This window comes from Homalodisca vitripennis, chromosome X (genome assembly GCF_021130785.1).
Source record: "Homalodisca vitripennis isolate AUS2020 chromosome X, UT_GWSS_2.1, whole genome shotgun sequence".
Taxonomy (NCBI): domain Eukaryota; kingdom Metazoa; phylum Arthropoda; class Insecta; order Hemiptera; family Cicadellidae; genus Homalodisca; species Homalodisca vitripennis.
In genome coordinates this window covers 43,036,173-43,054,072 of record NC_060215.1, presented here as the reverse complement: position 1 = coordinate 43,054,072, position 17,900 = coordinate 43,036,173, and the positions used below count along the sequence as shown (strand labels likewise).

The 17,900-nt window shown below is 35.4% G+C and overlaps 1 protein-coding gene across 1 annotated transcript in view; it reads right to left on the bottom strand.

The window, feature by feature from the left end:
* Window positions 1-17,219, bottom strand: part of LOC124368969 (protein artichoke) — a 75,118-nt gene extending 57,899 nt beyond the window's left edge. Inside the window, exon 1 of the mRNA XM_046826550.1 lies at window positions 17,065-17,219. Coding sequence (XP_046682506.1) covers window positions 17,065-17,075 — 11 coding nt within the window. The 5' untranslated portion in view covers window positions 17,076-17,219. The remainder of the gene's footprint in view (window positions 1-17,064) is intronic.
* Between the last annotated feature and the right edge of the window lie 681 nt (window positions 17,220-17,900).

Sequence of the window (17,900 nt, the reverse complement as noted above, 5' to 3'; positions counted from 1 at the left end):
CGTAAGTACGGTAGCTACAGTATGCTTAAGGAACTTTCACAAATCGGTAATTAACGTCATGTGCTTAATTAATAGAAATGACAGTTATTACTCACGACCCGGTTAGCACCAACCCGCTGTATGACCTATGGTGTCAGTGTAATCCAACATTATATTAACTCGAACATTAAATAAAGTATTTATTTCTATCCCATGTATGATCAAAAATACTAATCATTAAGATTCTTTTTATTAAAGGATTTTACTTGCTGTGATGAATATATACGGTCAAGGAACTATAATAAATGCATATTTAAATAACCACTGATAAGCAAATAAGTTATAATATCCCAAAATATACCGATTATGAATAAATTAATTTAGCTTTCATTTAAAATTTGATAGACAATTTGCATTGACAAAATCCTGATTGTTTAATGAGCTCTGGTGTTAATGTGAATAAGTAAATTTTAAACAATTATTGTTTTCATAGAACAGGCTAATGTGTGCATTAAGTGCATATATAATTTTAAAATGTCTTTGATTTGATGGCCATCGTACTATTAAGAAGTAAAAAATGCATTACCTAGCTGTAATTAAAATTGAAACCCATTTTGTCTGTTTCAATTTTCGTTGGACGGGCGAAAGTTAATCCGTCAGTGGCGTTTGGATTTTGTACAGAACATTCTGGAAGTGTACTTGACAGTACCCATTCAAACCCTGGGATTTCTGGAGGCAAATTGTCTTACAAAAACGTTTCAGACAGAAGTTTTTCCCTTACGCTAATTCGAATATTTTTCAATAATTATAAGAATTCCGCGAGCCTGAGTCATATTTATTCCCAAGAGCAGTACTACTTGAGAACATTAAACAAGTAATCCATATTAAAACTCAAAGAATAAAATCATAAACTAGTAAAATCATAATTTAATTAATTGATTAATTACTTAAGAAAAGTAGATGGACATATTTTTTGTTTCCCAACAAGTGCCAAAAATAATGTAGGTACTTACGATTTCCAAATTATTTTATATTATTATATACTACTGTACCTTTTACTATATTTTTTGTTATTGTTGGTTTCTAGTAAATATTTTTATTTTACAATTCGTTTATCTTTTACGCCAGCTATGTTTTGAATGTTCATTAATTAATAGTTACTTTTACTCGTGTAGACCATGTTTATTATTTAAAATTATATTAATTGAAGTATTCACTAGTCTGAAGTTTCCAGCTTTAAATTTTTTATAATTTTATTTAGCGGAGTACAAAAAATTTGTGACTGTTTCTATATTCGCAGTTTTTTAGTTGAACTGGAAACGAATCGCTCGCTAACCATAGAGTTTATATCAACAAACATGTATCAATATACTATATTTCGCAAAATTTGCTTTAACTTGGAAAAATTAAACAGTTTATTATGCACTTATAATAAATATTTAATCTAGAATGAGAGCACGACGTTAAGAACCGCCCACGTCCGTTATTCCAACCTATCCTTCAGTAACGGTTGGTGACTGTTGGCTCACTTGCTAGTGATTGAGCCCAGAGTTCAATACATTTACTATATACTGTGTCCTTGCCTGAAGCGGAGAAAGCAGTTCGACCTTGTCTTCAGCTATGCATTGTTTCCTGTTGACTGCAACGTTAGTGGAGCCAACAGTATCTCCTCCGCACCATGCTCAGAGCTCAATTTGTTTACCGTGTACTTGTCTGGGTTTCTGCTACGTTAGTGGAGCCAACAGTACCTCATTCTCTGCAACATGCTCAGAGTTCAATTTGTTTACCGGTACTTGTCTGGTTTTTCCGGTAATTGTATGAAGAATGCCATCCACACATTAGATTGTATCGAAACACGTCATCTTTATGAAACAGACTCATGAGTTATATAGATGGGCCAGAATTTTGAACATACGAGAGTAAAACCTCCTTAGATATAAATCTGACCAGGCTCAGAGCTTAGGAGAGAAAGGCTCAGGAAAGGACTGGTCCATTTCAGGGTTCCATCCAACTTCACAAGAGTCTCCGGTGGTGGCAAGTAAAACCCACAATCTACCTTTATGGAATTTCTCCAAGATAGATATATAACAAATTCTACACATAACGTATCTGTGGTAGGAAGGGTGAGTTAAGCTCCAGTTCACCTTCCTCTTATTGAAGCTCATGATATTTTGACTCCTGGATTTTGGAGCCATGTTCGTCTGAAGAGATCCTAAAAAAGTCGGTGACGAAAAAGCTCTAAACGAACCTTCGTTTTGGTATCATCTACACCTAGACTACAAAATATAGTATAACCTAGGCGAAGTGGCAGTCTCATTGTCTCAGGTGCGCAATTGAGTGTACTACACGATATCTAAATAGGGAGGAGCAACCGAGTTACACACATAACGTAGCTATAGTAGGAAGGGTTGATTCAATTTGAATGTTGAGTTAGTGCACCTTCCTCTTATCGCAGCGTCTGGTATCTAATTCCAGATTCCAGGAGTTAAGTTTGAGACAGCGTCAGATATCAGACGCTACAACATGAGAAAGGCGAACTGGAACTAAACTCAGCATTCAAAAAGGAAATAATTGTTTAACTTTGTAATCTGGAAAGGGGAAAAAATCGTGGACGTGGGAAGCAACACTACGCATCTCATCAGTCCAGCTTATGACATTTCGATGGCAAATAAAATATTTTGGCGATCAAGTTGGCAAGTTTATTGGTAGTAGGAGGGAATGGTTTAAGCGCATAGACGAGCATTAAGACTCAGACCCAGAGCACCCTCAACCCAAGAGAAAGTTTACCTGGCTAATTTTAGATAGGTGAGCCTGAAAATGACTACAACTGTATAGGTACAAGAAACTACACAGTCAAAAATACTTAGGCCTCGTAAAACGTCTGATCTACTAGACGCAGGGAATAAATAAAATTGTTTTAGGCTAATTTTAGATAGGTGAGCCTGAAAATGACTACAACTGTATAGGTACAGGAAACTACACAGTCAAAAATACTTAGGCCTCGTAAAACGTCTGATCTACTAGACGCAGGGAATAAATAAAATTGTTTTAGGCTAATTTTAGATAGGTGAGCCTGAAAATGACTACAACTGTATAGGTACAAGAAACTACACAGTCAAAAATACTTAGGCCTCGTAAAACGTCTGATCTACTAGACGCAGGGAATAAATAAAATTGTTTTAGGCTAATTTTAGATAGGTGAGCCTGAAAATGACTACAACTGTATAGGTACAAGAAACTACACAGTCAAAAATACTTAGGCCTCGTAAAACGTCTGATCTACTAGACGCAGGGAATAAATAAAATTGTTTTAGGCTAATTTTAGATAGGTGAGCCTGAAAATGACTACAACTGTATAGGTACAAGAAACTACACAGTCAAAAATACTTAGGCCTCGTAAAACGTCTGATCTACTAGACGCAGGGAATAAATAAAATTGTTTTAGGCTAATTTTAGATAGGTGAGCCTGAAAATGACTACAACTGTATAGGTACAAGAAACTACACAGTCAAAAATACTTAGGCCTCGTAAAACGTCTGATCTACTAGACGCAGGGAATAAATAAAATTGTTTTAGGCTAATTTTAGATAGGTGAGCCTGAAAATGACTACAACTGTATAGGTACAAGAAACTACACAGTCAAAAATACTTAGGCCTCGTAAAACGTCTGATCTACTAGACGCAGGGAATAAATAAAATTGTTTTAGGCTAATTTTAGATAGGTGAGCCTGAAAATGACTACAACTGTATAGGTACAAGAAACTACACAGTCAAAAATACTTAGGCCTCGTAAAACGTCTGATCTACTAGACGCAGGGAATAAATAAAATTGTTTTAGGCTAATTTTAGATAGGTGAGCCTGAAAATGACTACAACTGTATAGGTACAGGAAACTACACAGTCAAAAATACTTAGGCCTCGTAAAACGTCTGATCTACTAGACGCAGGGAATAAATAAAATTGTTTTAGGCTAATTTTAGATAGGTGAGCCTGAAAATGACTACAACTGTATAGGTACAAGAAACTACACAGTCAAAAATACTTAGGCCTCGTAAAACGTCTGATCTACTAGACGCAGGGAATAAATAAAATTGTTTTAGGCTAATTTTAGATAGGTGAGCCTGAAAATGACTACAACTGTATAGGTACAAGAAACTACACAGTCAAAAATACTTAGGCCTCGTAAAACGTCTGATCTACTAGACGCAGGGAATAAATAAAATTGTTTTAGGCTAATTTTAGATAGGTGAGCCTGAAAATGACTACAACTGTATAGGTACAAGAAACTACACAGTCAAAAATACTTAGGCCTCGTAAAACGTCTGATCTACTAGACGCAGGGAATAAATAAAATTGTTTTAGGCTAATTTTAGATAGGTGAGCCTGAAAATGACTACAACTGTATAGGTACAAGAAACTACACAGTCAAAAATACTTAGGCCTCGTAAAACGTCTGATCTACTAGACGCAGGGAATAAATAAAATTGTTTTAGGCTAATTTTAGATAGGTGAGCCTGAAAATGACTACAACTGTATAGGTACAGGAAACTACACAGTCAAAAATACTTAGGCCTCGTAAAACGTCTGATCTACTAGACGCAGGGAATAAATAAAATTGTTTTGACTCTCTCTCTCTCTCTCTCTTTCTCTAGCCTATCCGTCATGAAATAGGAGGGTTATCGATGTAGGACTCGGCTTTGTTTTCTCGTTAAGTAAAGAAGTACATGTCGCCGCATCTTCTCTGAAATACAACAAAAACAAAGAAGACGCCTGATACATACGGTATTTCTCACGAGGTGTTGCAGATAGTCGCTGGTCATTTCCACAGCAGCTGCTGAATATTCAGCTATGGGGGTTTTTGTTGTGCATTGGAGGAACACGTGGCCTCCTCTGAATTGACTGAGGGGTCTTAAAGACTTGTTTATTCTTTTTTACCGTCCTGTTTATCCGATACTGGATGAGGGGATCGCTATATCAGGTGTGGAACTTAAAAGCAGCACAGTTTTCGCAAAGGATACTCAACAGTTAATATAATTTTGGAATTGATTAACGATGAGCAACATTCACAACTGCGCACAAAACGTAGAAATGGTTTGAATTATAATCGTTACAGAAGATCTTTTGCCGACATTTATAATATTTTGGTGTCTTGGTACATCCTAATATGGTTGAAGATTATTGTTAACACCTGTAAAACGTTATATGAGACAACTAGAACCCGTGAGCTTTCTGTTGGAGTCACTCAGGGTTCAATGTTGGTACCCGATTTGTTGATTGTCTTTTATGACGGTTTATTACTATTGAAGATACCTGAAGATGCGTTCTTGGTTGGCTATAAGACGTCACTGTGGACATGCCGGAAGATTCTCATTAAATTGAATAATAAGAAGAGTAAATGCTCGGATGGATGAGCACAAGCTTTATTTAAGACTGGCATAATCATCCCGATCTGGAGGATATACTAACACAAAATTTTATTTATCCCATGGTAAGTTGATTCCAAGAATGTAAATACGAGAACGCTAAGTATTAAGGTGTGACATTGGATAATGGTGTCATTATATTTGAGAAGATCTTTGCAAATCGAGGCTATTGCCAACAACTTGGGGTCCCAATTGAACGGAGAGAAGATTAGAACATTTATTATAAAGACAGTACATTTATTCTCACTTATCTTACATTTTATCTTTAGTAGTGTGGCCTGCTTTGTGGTTTAACAAATGAAAATCAACAGTGCTGTGGTTTGAGCGATGGTTACCACCCGTAACGTATGCGTTTACAGCACTCTTTCATACTACTGTATCTATGCTATATATCCGTGTCGGCCGTAGTAATTCCTATAGGCCTTCTAATTTTGAAATGTAGGGGGCTCTTTAGCCTCAGAGCTAAATTATCATACAGGAGGCAACTGTCCAACTTGGCTAGTGCACAGAACATCAGAGGTGATCAGTAATAATAAGAACAAAGAAAGACGGCCAGACTAATTGGGTAGGCCTTGCTTACTCGATTCGGTCGCGATCGTACGGACAATACTTTCTTCCTTTGTCGGGAATACGGGAATACAGTTATGTACGGGACTGTCAATTATTGAAGAGCAATACGGGAACAGTTATTAAACAGTGGGACAGACCATTATAATGCTTTGCTTAGGTCTTCAACTGCAACATTTTGGACGTCCAAAGAGATTTTTTACAACCGGGAAATTTCCTTCACGATTTAGTGTAAGTATAATATTGCACATACACGACTGGGAGCGGCAATGTCTACGTATATTCGGTTACCTGGCAAAAGAAAGGGCAATTTACCTAAAAAATGATTTCCACAACGAATGCCCTCGTTTTCGAGCACTGCTGAACTAGTGAGGACCACAAGGAAAAGTGGAGTTCGCAAGCAGTTCCCGTCAAGATAACCCTTGATACGAGGGGTAAATACTCTACACTTCTGAGTAGTTTGTACCTAACTACTTTGAAGATTGTCTCCACGTAAAATCCAGGCTTGGGTGTGTCTATTTTTAAAGATGGGCAACAAATATTCAATTGAAACAATGTTATAGTTTATGGTTGTATTTTCAGCCATTATTTATATTTTTCGTAAATTAGATACTGATTATGTGACTGTCACGGGGATCTCTAGTCACAGTGGGTTCAATTTGGGAAAACAAACAAAACCTGGAGTAATTACTGCAGGTAATTATGGTTTTTGTGAAACAAGGTCCGCAATAAAAGGCAGACGCTGACCCGCTTCAGGATCCTGTCAGAGATCACTCTCTCCCATCCAAGCTGCAGCGGAGCACGACATCGTTGCCAGTCTATATTACAGTCTATATTTTTTTTTGTATCTTGCGATAGTCGCCATACCATCGGTCAACACCATTTACTAATCCTAATTTAGATTGATCTTGTTGTTTAGTTGGAAAATCTCATTAAAGTTCAGACAAGAACACAAAAATATTATGACACTTATAGCATTCTTTGGTAAATAAGACTATAAGGCGGTGATGTAAAGATGATGTAAAATTCGCATACGTACGTATTGTATCGCAAGTTATCCGCACATACCGAATTCGGTTAATGACATCGATATATACTTTGATGGTTAATGAATGAAATGTGTGCTAACATCTTGGTGCGGGTAAAAGTCAAATTCTTACAACATACTGACATGAAGTACATTTTTATCCGGACATAGTCCAAATTGAAGTGCTCACAATGCTTTATTACAATCAGCTGCTCGATTATTGATTTAAACTGCAGTTCGGTCTTTGCGCAAATGAAAGACACACAACACGATGATCAAAACAATCAGACCACAACCCGTTGTAGGTACTTAGTTCTTGCACAAACCCTAAATCTTACTCTGTCGCTGCAACTGAGGCACTGTTAAGGGTGGCATGTATAAATGAATACGTAAATCTTAAATTTTTCATAAAATGATGAATAAAACATTTGAAATTTCAAAGGTTAGTACAATATTTTACTCAGACAAATTGTTAATATTAATAATCACTTAATTAATATTTATTGTTCATTAACAACAAATGTGTGGACACAGTCAGATGTGAAGGCAAATTAGCAATTATGTTATGTATTAACTGCTGAACACACACACACACACACACACACACACACACACACACACACACACACACACACACACACACACACACACACACACACACACACACAATATGTATATTATATATATATATATATATATATATATATATATATATATATATATCCAATTATTAATATATTCGTTGACTGATTCAAATACATCCATCATGGTCTAGTTCACACTTTATTAAAGTAATGCTTTGGTCTAAAACTCTCTAGACCTGCATTTGAATTAATATCCGCTAAAAGATCGCTACACATTTTCTGATCGGTCTTACGTAGTCTTTTTTAACCACGTACAAGTATTATTGTAAAATGGAACAACTAGGTCACATCCATCACATTGTATGTGATCCACAATTGTGACAGACGGCTCGATTGTGAGTTGTGCAGTTGGTCACCAATATTTGATGTTCAAAGTGAATTCCACCAACATCTAAATGTGCAACTGGCAGTCTATTACAGCCTACACCATTTAAAACTACTCAATAGCAGAAATATGCACTAAGTTGACCACACAATGTCGGTACAATGTACTACTTTTGTTAAGTAACACCTGTTTAAGTTAACTGATCTTCCATTATATTAAGTGAAGTATCATTTATGCTGCAATAACGGTGACCGGGTTGTTTCCTTATGATAAACCAAAGCATAAAACAAAACCATCAATTTAGAAATTTGAAAAATCAGCTTTGATAATTGTTGATAAATTTTTACAACTGACCAAGTTGTTATTTACACTATGGTATCATATGCTAATACATTACTAATGTTGTATACATAGTATGATTCGATTCATATAAATTCAATATTCAACATTAAGCGTGATGTATATAGCATTATTGGAACAATGGTCAAGCTGTGTACAAAACTGCAATCTCTGTTGACTTCCACTGCCTTATCAAAATTTAAATTCAAACATGTAGCAATCATTTGGTTTAGTGAAATTAACAGTTTCTTTAGCATACATTATCGTGCATCACATAACGAGATGGTTTCTAGATTGTCATACGTACTGTCATTATGATCTCACAATTCCTATTTGTATGGAGAGAACACATTAATGGAAGTATATTGTTATTTTGAAAGTAAGCGGCAACGTAAAATATTTAGAAACTGTGAACGTGTTGCGATTTGCTGCAAGGCATTTTTGTTGCCACGCCGCGCTGCGCGCCGTCCACTGAGTGTTGAGTGAATTAATCAAACGAATGTCTGGGACATCTCTAATATCTCTCACCGCAGTCAGAGGGTCACGGCCAGACCCAAGCGGCCCGCTCTCCTTACGTCAGGGGTTCCAGAACAGGTTTCGGCAATGAAAAGAAGGATCTACTGCTGTCTAAACCCAGACCGCTAGAAACGATTACCTACACAGAGCTTTGGAGTCCTGCATCCCTTTATTCTCTACGTCTGGATATGGCATCTAGTTTTTCTTGGCTGTCTTGAAACTCGATTTGTAGATTACTGGTTGTAATTATTGATGCTAAACGCGTTTCTTTGAAACAATATCACAAAAATGATATTTTCCTGAAAACAAATACCTAACGATACGTTATTTCTTATATTATCTAACTTTCGACAGCATCCAGTCCCCACCGACAAAAGCAACAATCGATGATTTGCCCGATATAGAAGGAAGACTACGTACGCACGTTCGATTCCCGTACAATGAACCTACGGTGAAGTATGCCAGGGGAGTCGGGTCCCCTGGCGTAGCCCGCATATTTGTAGAAATGTGAGGGAAAGTGTGGTATGTCCGTTAGTCGGGGTCATAGAGTCGAGGCGACGTACGTCTGGCCCAGATACGCCCATCATCGTTCTGGTCACTTACCATCTTTGTATTCTCACTTCGGGCAATAATGTAGTTCTATCTTTATTGTGATCAATCTTCAAGTTATGTAACAGGTTTTTGTTTTGGTTCATTCTTTTATATTTTTAGTTAGAGCCTTTTCAAACACCTTTCTCCCCCGAAGATAGGAATAATAGACAACTTTTATTACTACACGGGGAATTGTATAAATTTGAAGTACTTAGTTTGGCTACCTTGAAATGAAGCACAAATCGGGTGAAGTTAAGTAAGAAGGTTTTATAACATGTGTGTGAAAAGTTACTGAAGATTATGCTTTTTGTAAAATAGATATTCCTTACATGATTTACCACGCATGTCCTTAAAATAAAATAATATTTTCATTTAAGTCACATTTGACGTAACAAGTTTCAAGTACCTTTAATTCACATCCAATGTTTTACTGAGTGTGATTACAAAATTTCACATAATTACTATGTTTATTGCCTGCAATTCATCGTGTAGTAGTAAAAATCTAACTATATTTCTGTTTTCAGCGAAAATGTAATAAGGAGTTGCAATGGTTTTATGGTCTAAATACTTACTGAATTTCTGGTTACAGCCTTTTAAGATACCTCTTTGATATTAATAAAAGTAAAAACAAAATTTAAACATCCTACGAGGAGTTATAGGCGTTGGAAACAAAATTTAGGGCTCTTAGTTAGACCAAAAGATAAACTGTTAATAGATACATTTTCAACATAACCTTTTTATAACATCATTTAATAGCATTTTTTGAATCATAAGACAAGAGACTGTCGTAAAACAAGTTATGTTCCTAACTAATATTTTATTACAAAACATGCTATTTTCCTTATTTATATTTAAGTACAAACATGTTATTTCCTTCCGCAAAAATCCATAAAAACGTGTTCATTACCTGAAACTGAACTTATTACTGTAAAAATTTACATTTTTAGTTTTATCCGTTTTTATTTGGGACTGGCAAAAACTGACGACTTATCCAACCTAAAATGTAATTATTTTCTGTCTTCAGGGGATTGTCTTAAAAGGCTATGACTCCAAAATAAAAAAATTCCAACCGAAAACCGGTAGCCCCAACATTTAAAACATCTTAATGGAACACTGTCGTGTGTATGAGTTATCTGGAAAATTAACAAGGTGAACTCAAATTAAAATAAAACATAAAGCATTGACAAGAAACATGCATTTCCAGTCTATAGTTTAGAGGCTTGTGTAAGGCTTAAAATAGTGTCCTACAAGCTCTAATAAACCCTTTATTAAATTTTATCAATTGTCAAAAATTGTTAACTCATTGCAAGAGTTCTCGAAAATCGGCTTTTCTTTAAATTTCGATTTTCTGGTTGTTGTAAGATTTATTACAAAGGCGCTGTGCGAGACGTGTAAGAATTTACAACACATTTAATTATTCATGGGCAGTTTAACAAACACGTTTCTGTACCTAGAATGAAGATATTGGGCGGATTTCCGTTCCTGGGTTATAATAATAGGCAGAAATTGCCAAGCCCGTCCCACCACATATGTGATAATAGTAGCCTACGCTAAATCATACGTGAACGATATTCGTAGGACGGCACGCTCATAAGCATGTACAGCTGTTTATTGCCGCGAGTGCTTGTCATTCATTCTTTACTGTTCCACTAGTAAGCTTCAGTGTCTAACTGTGAAATACGAGTTAAACATTTTCAGAAATTGAAGAAGAAAATGAGAAACGTGTTTGAGATTCTCATATTATAACTATACTCCACTCGGTAATTTATTTACATTCAGAAAGGGTTCAAATTAATAACGTATAATTTTATTTGAAGCCTCCAAGAACTGTGGCTATATTTATCAAACTTGAAATTTTAAAATATTTTCAATTATCTAAATACTTTCAAGTTTTCACCTTTTCAGAAGGGATTAACATCTTCGATGTATCAATATTGAAAATACCTGTCAGAATACCAATGCTGATTATGTCTTTGTAATTCCTAAATATATTACTCATTTCTTCTTCGTACTGTTTATGTTAGGGTGATCTGACCAATGCCATTGTGGGGAAATCTGTCGTGTATGTTATTTTACAAATTAAACATAAAGAGATATTTCTATGATTATAACCAGTATATCGCGTATGTCTTATAAATCAATACCATATACTTTTAGTGGAGGTTGGTACATTAATTCTTGAAGTCCGCGGACGGTGTAAGCTATGTATTTCAACTGTTCATTTATTTTGTACGATATACCTGTAAGTTTGTCGCTGAACGTAAAGAAATTACTATCCGGAGGTGTGTCTTGTGATACAAAGTTTTAAATTACGGCTATTTGCGAAGTTTGAATGCTTCACGTCATGGGGAAATTCTTTTCCGCGTGTAGAAAAACATATCTACGTTGAAATGCGGGCTCTGATTATATGCTGCGAGTGTCCAGTAACGTACCCTCGTCAACTCTGACTTGCAGTCCAAGGAAGTCATGATTCGTGATAATTAAGCCTTCAGTTGGGTCGTTGGGAAACTTCCAGGAAGTACTTTTACCTCCTCGCCTGTGTTTCTCACAGCTGAGCACGTGTTTCTTCTTTCTACTTTCTGAGGTTGAGGTACAACAGGAACAACAGGCATAGAAATAAAAAAACCATTTTCATTTTATATTATTACTATTAATATTTTTAGCTATTAACTTGTACTAGTAGCATAAACTCCGTTCTATTAAGATATTAAAACACCGCAGTATTTTTATGTAGATGAAGCTTTTAACCAATGCCATCTCATTTTAATTCCAGGAGAGTTTTACATTTCGAAGAAACGTTCTTTTTAAATAAAAATGTTAAAAGTTATAGAAGAACATAAGTTTTAGAGGAAATAAGGATAAACATTCTTTCCAACAATGAACCTGAATACCAACATTTTTAAAAGACCGCTTCTGAACTACGTACTGCCAACGACCGAGTTCGCTCAGCAATCACACTGAGAAGCAGCCGCGCTTGTTGATGCTGTTATCTTAGTGATAACAGTTGTGCTCTCCTGACAATCAAGACCATTGCATTTATACATCCTCCTCCTGGTGGTGGAAATACTTTTATCTGTTTCTTCCTTGCTCATGTGAAAAGGTGGCAGATGTTCTTTGGTCTTTTCGATGTATCCCAGTGTTAAATAGTAGCCAAAATTGGTAATTGTGTATCAAAATCTCATGGACAATTCGTATAGCCAGAGTAAGGTGAGCTTTCGCGCCAGGTCATCGGTTAGGTTATGACCCGTTATGATGCTGTTAAATTGCTCCAGCCCGGAGGACCTAAATGAGGTCGTTTCTGTCCACCACAATAACTGGGCTCCGAACGACGCCGCCCGCGCCGAGACCGCGGACTCGTGACTGTCCTCCAAGCCGCCATTTTGCGAGTCTTACCTCGGAGAGCAGTTTCCGCCCGTTCAGAGAGCTATAGAGGCCCCTTTCTCAACACACTTCGCCCTTCGAGTCTCTGGCGAGGTTTCAAAAGACCTCCACTTTGGCTTCAACCCATCATGGTTTCCAAGAAGGATTTCAACAATAATATTTGTTGTTAATTTGCTGTTCTGCACAATCTCACGAATATGCCTGGATTTAGAACGCAAAATGCACCGTAGGAGTTTGTGTGGATACGAGAACATGCCTTTAACTCTTATAATCTGTGTTAAATATTTTAATTGGACAAATTGTTATCTTTGAGTTTGTTATCGAAAACTGACCAATATTTTGAGATTGGTCCTGTGTCTTTTCCAAGGACCTAACACGATGTGAGAGAGTTGCTATTGAAACGTTTGAATAGGGAGTGCTCCACCAGCCGTAAAGCAATATCATTAAAACTTCGAATTTAATTAAACTGTAATCTGTATTTTCCAAAAATTAGATTTTTAGGTTTCGGTTATTGTACAGTATTGTGTATTCGAGAATACTTAACCAAAAACCACAAATAAAATAAATAAATCAATCATGGATATGGACAAAAGGAGCAAAATAATGTAACATATCTCAGCGAAAAGAATTTCGGACTAGGAGAAAACATCCTAAAATAAAATATAGAAAACGTAGGCGGTGAGTGGTAATGGTGGAAAAGTAAAAAAAAACCGTTAATTATCATGATCGCTTCTTTTCTCAAATAAATTGGACTAACACTGATTGCCATGCTTGCGTCCTTGAATAGCATTACGAGGTTCTCCACGGATAACTTATATTGATTTTATAAAAGCGAACTGGAGCTAACCTCAAAAATCTCACTTACTCCTACACTTATGTGCTTTCATTTACCTACGGAATAGCAACCACAAGTTCGAAGAGTAAGTCAAATATGTTAAAGAAAAGAAAAAAGTATTTATATGTAGTTTTCAAACATTCGCTTCCGTCATAACGAACAGGAAAATGTAAATTTAATTAGTACAAACAGTTTAATATCACATATGTATTCACGCACCTTTGATTCAGGCGAAGAACCTGAATTTGTGATAAACATACGTGATGGAACAAAGCAAATTAAACATCTGTAATGCTTCTAAGTCCAAATATAACCCACCAAATATGTCGCTACGACACCTCACCACAGTTGCTCAACAACAATCAAACTCAGACTAGTCTTCGAATATCGCAGGCTAAAACAGTGTATGTATATTTAGTTAGTTAACATTCTTACACAAATAAGGTACATACGAGACTGTGATTGTGTCCCTTTCAAAACATTATAACTACTTTAAAATAATATGTCAATTCAAACGAAATTAAATCACGCAATCTTATTTTGAGTTAAATCATTGTCGAACTCCACAATTAATTGTACATTGTTGTATTTTTATTTTAATCTTGTGAAAGTTAAAGAGCCGTTTCGTACAGTCGTTATTTATTGTATAAACATTTCCATAGCCATTTCTAAATGTTTAAAATATTATAGTATATGCCTCCGAATTGTACATTTGGATACGGTTTTACTCTCATGATTTTGTGAAAGTTAAAGAGCCGTTTCGTACAGTCGTTATTTATTGTATAAACATTTCCATAGCCATTTCTAAATGTTTAAAATATTATAGTATATGCCTCCGAATTGTACATTTGGATACGGTTTTACTCTCATGATTTTGTGAAAGTTAAAGAGCCGTTTCGTACAGTCGTTATTTATTGTATAAACATTTCCATTAGCCATTTCTAAATGTTTAAAATATTATAGTATATGCCTCCGAATTGTACATTTGGATACGGTTTTACTCTCATGATTTTGTGAAAGTTAAAGAGCCGTTTCGTACAGTCGTTATTTATTGTATAAACATTTCCATTAGCCATTTCTAAATGTTTAAAATATTATAGTATATGCCTCCGAATTGTACATTTGGATACGGTTTTACTCTCATGATTTTGTGAAAGTTAAAGAGCCGTTTCGTACAGTCGTTATTTATTGTATAAACATTTCCATAGCCATTTCTAAATGTTTAAAATATTATAGTATATGCCTCCGAATTGTACATTTGGATACGGTTTTACTCTCATGATTTTGTGAAAGTGTAAAAGCCGGTTTGTAGAGTAGAGTAGTCATATATTGTATAAGCGCCTGAATAGGCATTTCTCATTTGTTTTAAATTTAAGTATAATATTTGCCTTGAACTGTAAACTTGGGTACGGTACCAGATCTCATGATAATACAGCAATACTTTCAATATCGGATGGCTACCATTTTGAGTCATTAAAAATGCGCGGACGAAAAGATTTCTGAAAATAATCACGTATATCCATTATTACTACGTATATTGTTATTATAATTGATTATTTGTTTACGATGAATCCATTAATAATAAAATGACAATTCATTACGTAAAATCAAGGAAATTTAAGTATTTAGTACCTACGTCATGTATAAAATGTTGGTATATCTGAGTACTTTAATGAGATCCAACCTAACTGTGTAACACAAAATAAATACACACAGGAGGAAAATATAATGTAAAATAACTAGATAAAATACTTATAAACGGAACCTAAGTAATAAAAATGCATTTCAGCGTGACAAATTAGCCCACTTCAATGAGCCATGGTTCATCAGCGCACCCAAATCACTCTTACAGAAACGAGTAATAAAACATAAACGTATGAAATTTCCTTGCATTACAGTGAACAGTCCAAACATTTTGGAACCGTAAATTTTTTCTAAATGTTGAATAATCTAGCAACGAGCTATAATGATGTCTTGGAACCATTCTAAGCCTAATTTATAACAATACACTGGTCGAATAACAACAGTTAAACCTATTTCAACACGCAAAACGTAGCCTACGAGTTCGTAGTTTAGTCCAAAGCTTTAAACATATCTTAATTTTCTCAAGTTTTTATTTAATAAACTTAAATTATTTTGTACAGCAAATAAATATTTTAATCTTCCTGCATTACGAAGAAAAACAGCATCGATTAGTGGGTTGTTAAAATCCAATATGAAACGTTTTATACACTTTTAGTACTATGGAGGCTATGTTTATAGTTTTACTCAACTGAATGTATCGACAGCTTTGATAATGACGAGTTTACTCACTAGTGTAATCGATGAATGATACAGCAACCCGGGCGTTAAAGTCTCTTAAAAGAGGATTCAATGCAGAACAAATCTGAGCTTTAAATGCTTAATTTTCATGTTTTAACTGTAACAGTCTTAATTGAAATATTATGAATCAACAATTGTAAATATCTTATAAATATTGTAACTATGTTCGAGTCAAAGCGAATGTGACATAATAGTGATAAATGGCGGTAACTTTGGAAAAATGTAACTGCCGTTTTACAAAGTCAATAGTAAATATACGAAAGAAATCAACAGAAACTGTTGTTAAGCCATTTACTTAACCGGGGAGGAGTTTATAAAAAACCACCAACTTACACATTTTTTGGGTTTTGTTTTATATTAAAAAACTTGTTAGCTTTTCATTGATAAGTGGAAATTGTTGGAATACTCATATACATTTGTGCTATTATATTAATGAACAAAACATGATAAGGAGGTACTAATTTTCGGACACTTCGGAAAATTTTTTAAGATTTTTATTTTTAGTCATAATACTTAAGTTATACAGGATTTCATTTGTCAAAACATAGGAGCCAAAACCATTAATCATGCATTATGAGCATTTGCATGGGTTCCCTGTGCTCAGGTCAGGTTATATATAACTATTTAACTACTTATTATATAATCTTAAATAGGTTTCAAGATTTACTTAATCTAACTGATTAAACTATCTAGTTTAACTTCAAACTAATTTATTTTTTCCTTCTTCTTAAAGAAGTCTGTTTGCAGTGTTGTACTAGATTATTAAGGTATGATTGTAATCCTTTTTTCAATTTTAATAATTATACCGGATGTTTTAATTACACATCACACATTTATTCGATACAGTAATGCAGGTATAAATTATATATGACAACCACGCGTTTATCACAACTTGTTGGTGTCTTATAATTATAACCTAACTCTATAAATAGCACTATAAAATACACGTTAAAAATGAATATAATCTCTTTACGAAGTAAAATTTAATTACTCACCCGTGTAAGATACACTTAGTATTGCGACATTGAATATAACAACTGAGAATCCACAGAATTTGCCGAGTTAGATAATTAATGCCTTTGTGAAAGGAACAGCATGAATGAAGAAATACTTACGTTATCAACATGGTACAGTATAGATAGTATCCAGAAAGAGATAAAGAAGCGGTGGTCACTCAACACATATCGCGGGGCGTACCTCACTGAAGCGCACAGATACTGACTCGGACACAGGAGCGCGGTACACTGTGACTATGAGGTGGTGAGGTATCTCAGGCTGTACAGGTGAGAGGAGAGGAGAGATAGAGTGACAGAGGGGAAAGGAACGGGAGGGGGCAGAGGTACCGCTAGATTCAGACCCAGACCACATTCCCAGTCCTACAGCACTTCACTGGTAGACGGCAAACTTCTCCACCACAACAGTTACCCTATCCTGTAGCTCTCCACACCGAATTCGTCTACAGCATTCCAATCCACAAACATAACAACTTATTCTTGGAGAGAACGTTTGTACTAAACAGTGTTTAGGTTTTAAATAGTTGTCATTTTTTCATCACAATTCTCTCTCAATATATCTCCAGTACAACGGGACTTAAGTGTAAATGGCAAACTTCTCCACCACAACAGTTACACTATCCTGTAGCTCTCCACACCGACTTCGTCTACAGCATTCCAATCCCCAAACATAACAACTTATTCTTGGAGAGAACGTTTGTACTAAACAGTGTTTAGGCTTTAAATAGTTGTCAGTTTTTCATCACAATTCTCTCTCAATATATCTCCAGTACAACGGGATTTAAGTGTAAATGGCAAACTTCTCCACCACAACAGTTACCCTATCCTGTAGCTCTCCACACCGACTTCGTCTACTCAGCAGTCCAATCCCCAAACATAACAACTTATTCTCAGAGGAAACATTTGCACTAAACAGTGTTTATGTTTTAATTAGTTGT